At 31.7% G+C, this 10,752-nt stretch overlaps 1 protein-coding gene across 1 annotated transcript; it reads left to right on the forward strand.

Moving 5' to 3' along the window:
* Positions 1-898: 898 nt before the first annotated feature.
* On the forward strand, positions 899-10,549 carry LOC100141725 (cilia- and flagella-associated protein 100). Its single transcript, XM_001808659.4, has 3 exons — positions 899-2,285; positions 6,034-6,419; positions 10,311-10,549. Exons 1-3 carry the CDS (start codon positions 973-975, stop codon positions 10,532-10,534), a joined length of 1,923 nt encoding a protein of 640 aa, XP_001808711.1. The 5' UTR covers positions 899-972; the 3' UTR covers positions 10,535-10,549.
* Positions 10,550-10,752: the final 203 nt, after the last annotated feature.

Here is a 10,752-nt window from a genome sequence, read left to right on the forward strand (position 1 = left end):
CTATAAATAAACAAAAACGTTCCACACAAATTCAAAGGCGTAAACTAAATGAATAAAACACTAGGACGCATCTCCAGACCCGAAATATTTTATTCGGAAGTAAAATTACCGTTGGGGGCGCCACTGAGCTAGGTCGAAAACAGTAACCATAAATGGTGGGAATATGTTTATTCGGATATTTTGAGCGTTGTACGAATTTTGAGGCTTAACAATTATTGCATTGCCTATGCGGAATGACTATTGTATCTTTGATGCAAGAAACTTATGTTGACAAATGAGAGATGACGAGGAAAACACGAATAACGAATGACTGTTTGGTTCACTTTCTTTATTGGAAAATTATTACAAAGACATTGAAAAGCCTACCTTTTGGCATAATTTCCGTTTAAATGTATTAGCAGTTGTTAATCTTTATTGTAGTTTTGTAGATGTACCGCAGCATTTCATGATTTTTTCAGTGGAAAAATTCTAACCTAAAATTCACACACTTCACTTATTTATTGGTTTCTTGAGCCCAACTTTGTGTTCGCTGTGATCCATTACTTCTAATCTTTAATTAGACAACTGTTCGATAACACTTTGTAATCAAAATGTAAATCTTTTTCACTTTTTATCCACTTTCAAGTTTCAACAATAAACACTTTATACCACGAAAAACCACAGAATCAAAGTTAAAGCTAGTATTTACCACCACGTACTTTTAAAGTGATTCTTTCTAATGTAAGTAATTAACACTATACATTCAAAATTGTTAAAAAATTCATTAAATGTCATTTAAATGTGGAATTACGAAAATTTCGTTACTGTTTTCAACATAGTTCAAAAGTCATCACCAGAGGGCGTCTAGTTAATATAATTTCTGAATAACGACGAGATTTCTCCAACAAAAAAATCAAAGATGAAGCTGCACGTCATATTGATTAAACAATTTATTTCTGTAGCAACCCCCACGTATTGACAAAACTTCTCATAATGACGGAACATGAACATTGTAAAATATTTCGCCCCGACCCAGTGCCCACCTATGCCTCAATATGTGCAGCCATGTCTTCCACCTCCCTCGCCACCCCTTCATGCCCCAGCACCGTCTCCCCAGACCGCTCATCCCTCAAAGTAAACTGCGACAAAAACTCGAAAAAAGTGCACTTTGAGCGGACAAGAGAGCCGAAATCGCGCCGAATCACCCAAAAGAAGGAGCCTCTGAAACTGCCAAGGATCAAGAAACGGTATTTCACTGCAGGAACTGGGATAAATGACCGGAATCAGCGGGATTTGCTCAATGAGCCGTCCCCGTTCGTCTACCCGAAGGACCACGAGGAGTTCGCCCACAAAGTCATGACCAAGGAGTGGAGGTCCGACTTGAGGCGCAAGGAAATGGGTTACAAGTACAACGAACGGCACAATTACAAGTCGAGGCAACAAGGCGATATGCTGAACCGCTTGTACGTTAAAGAGCCTGAAATTAGGAGCGCGAAGATGGTGCAAGACGTGGATCCTGAATTTTTCACGATTGTGCAAGGGAGACCGATCCCTGAAAAACTGAAATTGAGTCGTTACATACAGACGGTGCGAGATGTGCTGAAGACTAAAATCCTGACTGGGTACAGAGGTGACGATATTATGCTGATTGATGAGAGCTTGATCCTGGAGCAGAAGGAAATTGACCGGATTAAAGACAATTATCAGACTTATGTCAACACCTTCGAGGAGTTCCTGTACAATGATCACACCTCCTCGATGAACTTGCTGAAAGAGTCAGATCGGGAAGCAATGTTAGCCCAGGAAAAATACGAGGAATATCGCCAGTTATCTCGAGAGTATGGCGCTTTGAAGTCAGTTCTGTACAGCACTGAGGAAAAGTGGCGTAACTGTAAGTTGTACCAGAGGTTTCTCTACCTGGTCAGCCCCATATCCTGGAGGAAGGAGCATGATTACTACTACATGCAAGAGGGAGATCTTGCTGCGTTTCAGGAAGTGTCGTCCATTTTCGGTAAATACCGCCTGAATGTGACTGACGAAACTGCCTCGTTGGAAGATTTAATCAACCAGTTTCGGGAAGACTGCGCGAGTCAGAAAGAGCCAGCGCTGTATTTTACTGACCCGAATCAACTACTCGACGTTTTCAGATTTATGGAACTTCAAAACTTGAACTCCCTCCTGCATTCCGAGGAGTTGGCCGTTCCTTTGGAAAATGTGCAAGAGGGAATGGCTCGGGCGGAGGAATTATTCAATGCTGAGATCAACTCGCTGCAGGAACTTATCGAGAAATTAGCGAGTGGGATTTCGTAAGTCATAAGTTCGGGTTTTAAGTCGATAAATTTTTAAAAAAGCGAGTGAGATGTTTCTTGAGAAAATAGATGATGGGTTTCAATTTTTGTTTTATTTTGAAAAAAAAAATGTTAGTAGTTAGTAGCAAACAGATTGTTTGATAAAAAAAACAGGGACAAATTCGGTACCGCTAACAGTTTTTGAAAATTTGAAGGGTCATAAAAAAGAACTCTTAATAAAAGATCACGATTCTGTTATTTTGTGCAAGAGAGCAGTGAAATACTAAACTAAACTAAAACTGAGAACTTAAAAACTTGAAACGTATCAACTTCGAGCTTATTTCAAACAAATTTTAAACAATAAGTAGTTATTTCTAGACGTGTGATTTATTATCTAGGTCTCGTGAATGAAAAAATCGGTTTTCTTGACAAGTTAAAGCAAAAAAAAAAACAAAAAAATGAAGAAAATAAAATAAAAATGTTGAAGTTATTGAGAGTATTACCCAAAGAGTTTTATTTTTTCGTTCATACCTTATTTTATAAAAAGTGATAGTTGTTTTGTTTATTTTTTTTGTTTGTATGTGTGATATATGTGTCATATTAAATATTTTTATGGTAATTTTACTTCGAGCTTATTTCAAACGAATTTTAAACAATAACTAGTTATTTCTAGACGTGTGATTTATTATCTAGGTGTTGTGAATGGAAAAATCGGTTTTCTTGGCAAGTTAAAGTAAAAAAAAACAAAAAAAATTAAGAAAATAAAATAAAAATGTTGTGGAAGTTATTGAGAGTATTACCCAAAGAGTTTTATTTTTTTGTTCATACCTTATTTTATAAAAGGTGATGGTTGTTTTGTTTATTTTTTTGTTTATATGTGTGATATATGTGTCATATTAAATATTTTTATGGTAATTTTACAAAAAAACTGCCGCTTATAAAGTAAATTAAGAACAAAAAGATAATGCCGATTATGTTTAATAGTCAATATTTTTTTTATTTTATTAAATTAATTTTTTCAGTTTTTGTTTCCATTTTTTCCTTATTACCAGAAAGATTGACCCCCAGTTTCTTGAAAGATTTATCGATAGATAACTTTTGTCGGTTGGATACTTGCTAAGGTAGAGGTGATCTGATTGGTGTTTTTATAAAAATTATGGAACCGATAAAATTTATCTAATGATAACCGATTCAAGAAACCGGGGATAAAGTGTGTACTGTCTTAAACAGTGAACAAAAATGTCGATTGTCATGAGAATGACGTCACAATTCAAAAACCAATGACATCAGAAATGTCACTATAATGTCAAAATCCCGTGTTTAAAAAAATTTCTTGAAAAATGATTTTTTCAATAACAAAGATATGAATTTTTAGAAAACTGAAAATGTAAAAATTATTATGAACTAAAACTGAAGCATTTCTTAAAAACTTGAAACGTATTAACTTCGAGCTTATTTCACACGAAATTTAAACAAGTATTATTTCTAGACGTGGAATTAATTACCTAGGTGTCGTGAATGGAAAAATCGGTTTTTCTGGCAAGTTGAACACAAGCTTTTTTTAGTTTGGTCAGGCATTTATAAATATAAATATAAATAAATATTTATTGTGGATAAGTGTCAATTTTCCTAATTAAAGTTAGAATGTGGAAAAGTGGAAGTGAGTTGGGAAAACTTGAACATTTACACACCCCACCAAATAATGAAAAGTTAGAGAATTCCTCACCAAATTTTAGAAACGTTATTGCCAATCTTGAAAGTATATAATCGTAAGCCTCTAAAAAATAAATTTCTACTTTTTCGTTTTTGTAGCGAAACAAAAATCAAATCTCAAAATGTTAAAAAAAGTTTATTTCCCAAATTAATGATAGAAATAAAAAATAACCTGAAAACTTAAAACAACCTGAGGTTAAAAAATTATAAAGCCAAAAGAAACAAATTTGAACTTCTCAAAAACCTAAAGAGAAAAACTTCATCGTTTTATCTGAGAATTGTAAAAAATACGTCACACTCCCACTCAGACTCACATCCAAGAAAACAACAAATTTTGAGTGAAATTATCATAAAATATCATGTCCAGTTTCATTGATATTTCATCTTGTTTGCCAATTTTCGAGATAATGTCAGAATAATTCAATGATATTTGCTTTTACTGCAAAAAGAAATTGAGTTGTGAGTCTTTGTGGAAGTTTGTTCTAACAAATCGATGAAAAACATAAACATCATAAAGAATGAATTCAGAAACGTAAAAATAATCGAGGTTAAGCCAAAACCATACTTGAAATTTTGATTTTTATATTCCCTTATTTCACTGAAAATTTTTATGTTTAGAAAGAATGTCGCTACTAGTTCAAGATACAGTTTTTTTTTCATTTTTTAGATTTTTCAATTTCAGACAACCTCTTATTTTTATTATTTTATTAAAAATTTTTTTCTTAGTATAATTTAATTTAACTTAACATTGTTGTAGTTTTCTGTAATCTGCTTCTGTATAAAATCTAAAATTTATCAAACGCCAAAAACGCGTATCAATTTATAAACTTGAAACTCACAAAATTATGAAATTTTAAAGCATTGAACTTATAAGGGGTACTTATTACAATAGTGAAAACCGTTTTTCTACATCTGGTTTCAAGCTCAAATCATTTCGATTTAGTTCAATTTTAAGATTACATTTTACAGGGTGTCTGTTTTTCGAGCTCCACCGTGGGAATCTCAGTTAGGATAAGAAATTATCTGAAAGAGCTTTTGAATTATTGAAAAAAAAACCCAAATTTGTAATTTTCGAATTTATTTTTTTAAGCGAAAAACAAAAGAACTAGGCGTTTTTAAGTAGGACATTCTTCAGGTACTTTACAAAATATCTAAATCTATCATCTATCATGAAATCATGTTCAATGCCCAATTATGCTTATGGTGTCATAATCACAAAACGCTAATACTTAATACAAGATATTTGGTTGTTTTGTTGATACTAAAAAAAAAAATGAAAAAACTTTGTTACTTTTGTAGTAGAGAAAAATACAGATGCTCATTTTACTTTGGAGAAAATTATTTTGAACAAACTTCAACTATCATTTTTGGGTTTGGTTAGATATATTGTCATTATCATTAAGTATCATTACAGATACGAGTTTATGAGCATTTGTGAATAGTTTTTTTCAGTTTTTCAGTGACATGTTTTTCGTTTTACAGATGATAAGACTTTAATTTCAGTTTTTTTAGTTTCTCTGATTTACAAATGAAACTTTGTAAAACTCAATGCAACTCCAACGTCATTTCAAAAAGAGTGCGGAAGAAAATTAATTATTTATTTATATTTATATTATATTTTTCTTTAATAAAGGCCTATTATTATTATTATTATTATTAATGTACAAATAACGTCGAAATTGGTTTGTATATACAAAATTCTGAAAAATGTAAAAAAACACAACAAACACAATAAAATTATAAACCCGAGGGATGAAAGTCTAAATTTTGACAAAACGTCGGTCTTTTTTTGTAAATGAAACAAATATTTTAAGTTGGAATTCATTTTCCTAAAGGTTCTACGCACCTCAAATAATAATTCTTTTGATATTTACTCGTATCACAAGTACCTAATATGTTGGTCTCGCTAAAAACTAGAATTTGTTCTGAGAAACGTTCAGTAGTTCAGTAAGAATTTTATTTAACTGTTTTGTCTAATTAAAGAAATATGAAAATGCCGGACTCTGGTCATAACTCATGCGTTGATAAGTGCGGAATTTATTGGCAATTACAGGTGGGAGGAGGAACGTGCCAAGTACTTGGAGGAATTAGCTTTGGAACTAATCAATGGGGAATTCAAGAAATTGGTAATCGCTGAGGAAGTTCTGAATCTGCACGTGTTCGTCGAAGACGTTTATGAAACTCGGATCGGTCCGAACGATGCCAATTTGAGCATGAGCGAGATGATGAAAATGATTGAATCGAAATTTCGCGAGGAGCTTATCAGTCTCGATCAAATGCCTTCCGAGCAAGTGGCGCAACTGGAAGTTAGCTGCTATAGGGAAGAGGCGAAAATGATGAAAGCAGCGCAACAAGCCGCAAGGCAGTTACTTGAATTTGAAATGCTCTTCCTGAAGTTGCAGAAGGTGTTTTCGCCGCCGCATAAGAGGACCACTAGAGGTATATAATCCGTGCGGAGGTTTTAAAGAGATGTTCACGCACACAATGAGACACAAAGCTGCACATAAGAGCCCAAATTACAAAATGCTTTAGAATAGAATGGATTATTTATTATAAAAACCATATGGCGTTCATCATGTCAGAAAACATAATAATACAGAGTGGACCAAAAATAGCACACAAAATTCATATCTTTGTCATATGAGTCATTTTTCAAAAAATTCCTCGAACAGGTCGACTTTATTTTTTTAAATAACAACTGACATCTTTTATTACTGTTTTAAATAGTACACATTCTTATCTTCCTGATTAGTATAAAAAAAACAAAAAATTGAAGTAAAAAAATAAGAAGAAAATAAAATAAAAAAGTTGTAGAAGTTATTGAGATGATTACACAAAGAGTTTTATTTTTTCGTTCATGCCTTATTTTATAAAGGGTGATGTTTTTCTTTTGTTTATTTTTTGTGTTTAGGTGTTATTCGGAAGTAAAATTACCGTTGGGGGCGCCACTGAGCTAGGTCGAAAACAGTAACCATAAATGACGGGAAAATGTTTATTCGGATATTTTGAGCGTTGTACGAATTTTGAGGCTTCACAATTATTACATTGCCTATGCGGAATGATTATTGCATCTTTGATACAAGAAACTTATGTTGACAAATGAGAGATGACGAGGAAAACACGAATAACGAATGACTGTTTGGTTCACTTTATTTATTGGAAAATTATTACAAAGACATTGAAAAGTCTACCTTTTGGCATAATTTACGTTTAAATGTATCAGCAGATGTTAATTTTTATTGTAGTTTTGTAGATTTACCGCAGCATTTCATGATTTTTTCAGTGGAAAATTCTAACCTAAAATTCATAACACTTTCACTAATTTATTGGTTTCTTGAGCCAAACTTTGTGTTCGCTGTGATCCATTACTTATAATCTTTAATTAGACAACTGTTTGATAACACTTTGTAATCAAAATTTAAATATTTTTCACTTTTTATCCACTTTCAAGTTCCAACAATAAACACTTTATACCACGAAAAAGTACAGAACCAAAGTCAACGCTAGTATTTACCACCACGTACTTTTAAAGTAATTCTTTCTATTGTAAGTAATTAACACTATACACGCGAAATTGTTGAACAATTCATTAAATGTCAGTTAAATGTGGCATTACGAAAATTTCTTTACTGTTTTCGACATAGTTCAAAAGTCATCACCAGAGGGCGCCTAGTTAATTTTATTTCCGAATACTAAATATTTTTATGCTAATTTAACAAAAAATAAAACATTTAAAAAACTGCTAAATTTATTTTTTCAGTTTTTAGTTTCACTTTGTTATTTTATTTTTTCCTTATACTACAAGAAGAACTAGGATGTGTACGGTCTAAAACAGTGGACAAAAATGTCGATTTTCATTACAAAAATTAAGAATGACGTAACAGTTCTAAAACCAATGACATCAGAAATGTCACTATGATGTCAAAATTCCGCATTTAAAAAAATCCGGCTTGTACGAAAATTTCTTGAAAAATGACTAATAACAAAAATATGAATTTTGTGCTGTGTGCTACAGAACAGTCTGTATAAAATGTACAATTACACTTAAAATTAGTCGAAAAACAAAACAGCAAATTAGGTCGCGAAAAATATTTTTTTCAGGTGTTTTTGTATTTTTTTTTATTTAATACTCTAATTTTTTGGCAAATTTCATTAAAAAACCCCAAATTACGGTAAAGAAGACAATGTTCTGTAATTTTCTTAGCGAGTAAGGTGATTTTTCAGTTCAAAATTTTCGGATTTAGAGAAATTCTGAAAAAGTCCAAAACCTGAATTTCAAAATGACATTGTTTTACCGTTTTTTATCCTTATTACACTTTTTTGACTCGAAAACTCAAAATTGTTACCGAATTTTATCATAGATTTGTAAAAAAAATCGCCACATTTTTGTATTTTCTGTCCTAAATAACCAAACTATAAAATTTGCGTTGTTTTCAAGAATTCTTGAACAAAAACTTCAAAATTAAGTTCATAATTATACTATTTTTTAACTTCTTCAAAGTTCCGTTGTATTTTTCTGTCGAAAATTCACATATTTTATGAAATTCAGAATAAAAAAACACCTAATTAGGTGGAAAAAGACATTTTTTTTCAAACCGTTTCAGCAATTTTTCAGCATGAAGCACAAATGTTTTGCAAATTTTTGTACTCAGTTTAGTGAATCGTTTATTTTTAAGCTAGAAAGTCATTCATTTTCCTGAATTTTGCCAAAAACATCCAAAAACCTCAAACTTAATGTGGACTTCATAGTCCTAAAGGAAGAAATTTTTGATTGTTTTTTAACCATACAAAGACAAATTCGATACCTGGTGGTCAATTTTATGTTAATGTTTGGTTTAAAATTTTTTCTTGAAAGTTTTAGATCATATCATTTACCATTAGACAAAATTTTGTTATAAACTATTGTACAAAAATACAATTTTGCTAATAGTAAAGTTTTTTTCTTCAGTTCTCGTAAATTATATAGGTACAGTCAATTGGATACTCTATTTTTTTAAATTCATCAAATAACACCAAATAGTGTAAAAATGACAATGTTCTGTAATTTTCCAAGCGTTTAAGGTGATTTTTCAGTTTGAAATTCCCGGATTTCGAAAAGTTCTAAAAAAAATTAAGTCCAAAAACCTCAAGTTTAAAATGACATTGTTTTAGCGTTTTTTAACTCAAGAACTCGAAACTGTTGCCAAATTTCATTATAAATCTCCTAAAAAAATCCCCAAATTTGTGTATCTATTCTTTGTCAAAACTAATAATAAATAATCAAACTATCGTCAAATTATCACTGTTATTCAAAAAAAAAATTTGACTAAAAACTTTCAAGTTCAGTTCACAATTGTACTATTTTTTAACTTCTTCAAAGTTTCATTGTATTTTTCGACCAAAAACACACCTATTTTGTAAAATTTTGAATCAAAAAACATCTAATTGGAACAATTTTTTTTGTTTTCCAAACCATTTCAGCAGTTTTTCAGCTTGAAACACAAATGTTTTGCAAAATTTCATCCAAACTTTAGTGAATCGCTGTTCATTTTTAAGCTAGAAAGTCAATTATTTCCCTGAATTTTGTCAAAAACTTCCAAAAGCCTCAAATCTAATGTGGACTTCATAGTCCTAAAGGAACAAAGTTTTGATTGACTTAACCATACAAAGACAAACTGGATGTCTGGTTGCCAAATTTATGTTAGGTGCTTGAGTTAGAATTTTTATTTTGCATTGTTACTCTCTAAAGAATAAAAGTTATCTTCAGTTCTCGTTGGAAATGAAAAAGTGTAAAGGAAAGGTAGAAAATTTGGTTACAAATATTTTTTAAAGAATAGCCAATCATCAAATTTGCTACGTTTTTAAACCATTTTTGCAGAAAAACTTCAAAATTAAGCTCACTATTGCATTATTTTTGAACTTTTTTAAGGTTTTAGTGCATTTTTCAGTCAGAAACTCACTCATTTCGCGAAATTCGTAATCAACAGATGTATTAGAATACATTTACCTCCTTTATTGTGTGCTAATTTTAAAACACTTTTTTTTGATGGAAAAATTCCTTGTGAGAAAAATAAGTTGCAAATGTATGCAAGTAGTTCCGATATAAATTTGTTGACAATTTTTAAGAATGTTGTTGCAATGCCGTTAATTCCAACTACTTTAGTATCCTTTAAGATGATTATTTCAGTATTATCTGTTGCATGAAGATACATGGACTTATTCACCCCTTGAGAAAAAATAGTGTTGCATTCAATTGTGTTGATAAAGTATTTGTTAATTTTGTTAACAGCTTCCTGACCACTTTAAAAATTCTCTTTCATTAACTTGTAACGTTTTAATTTTTTTTCAAAGAGCTGAAATGGAGATCTCCTCCTGTGAATCCACCAAAGCCGGTGCCGCCCCCTCCGAGACTGCTCACCGAAGAGGAGAAAGAGTTTCTTGAATTTTTCACCGAATATTGCAGATATACCGATGATCTGGCGGATTATGGGATTGATATCTCGCATCCGCAAGAACCAGAGGCTGAAAAGACCTCGGCGAATAAAGAACGTTCACGACTGTTATTACAGGAATAAAAATCTATAAGCCTGTGTTACTTTCGTTTTATTTTTCATTCCACTGATTAAAGCTCACACCTTCAATTAATAATCAAATGGGGGACGTTTATCTGTAACATTACGTGACAATCGAGTCGTATACCTGACGACCCTGGTCTGTATTGTTTCCTTGTTCCGGTGAAACATCGCCCGGATGTCCGCTGTTTGAACAACAATAATTTGTATTATGCATCGTT

The sequence above is a fragment of the Tribolium castaneum genome, chromosome 1 (genome assembly GCF_031307605.1).
Source record: "Tribolium castaneum strain GA2 chromosome 1, icTriCast1.1, whole genome shotgun sequence".
NCBI lineage: Eukaryota > Metazoa > Arthropoda > Insecta > Coleoptera > Tenebrionidae > Tribolium > Tribolium castaneum.

Excerpts from the sequence above, each read along its gene's own strand:
- LOC100141725 (XM_001808659.4), top strand. The coding sequence starts at position 973 with ATGACGGAACATGAACATTGTAAAATATTTCGCCCCGACCCAGTGCCC. Across the intron at positions 2,286-6,033 it reads AAATTAGCGAGTGGGATTTC|GTGGGAGGAGGAACGTGCCA; the intron begins GTAAGTCATAAG and ends TGGCAATTACAG. Across the intron at positions 6,420-10,310 it reads GCATAAGAGGACCACTAGAG|AGCTGAAATGGAGATCTCCT; the intron begins GTATATAATCCG and ends TTTTTTTCAAAG.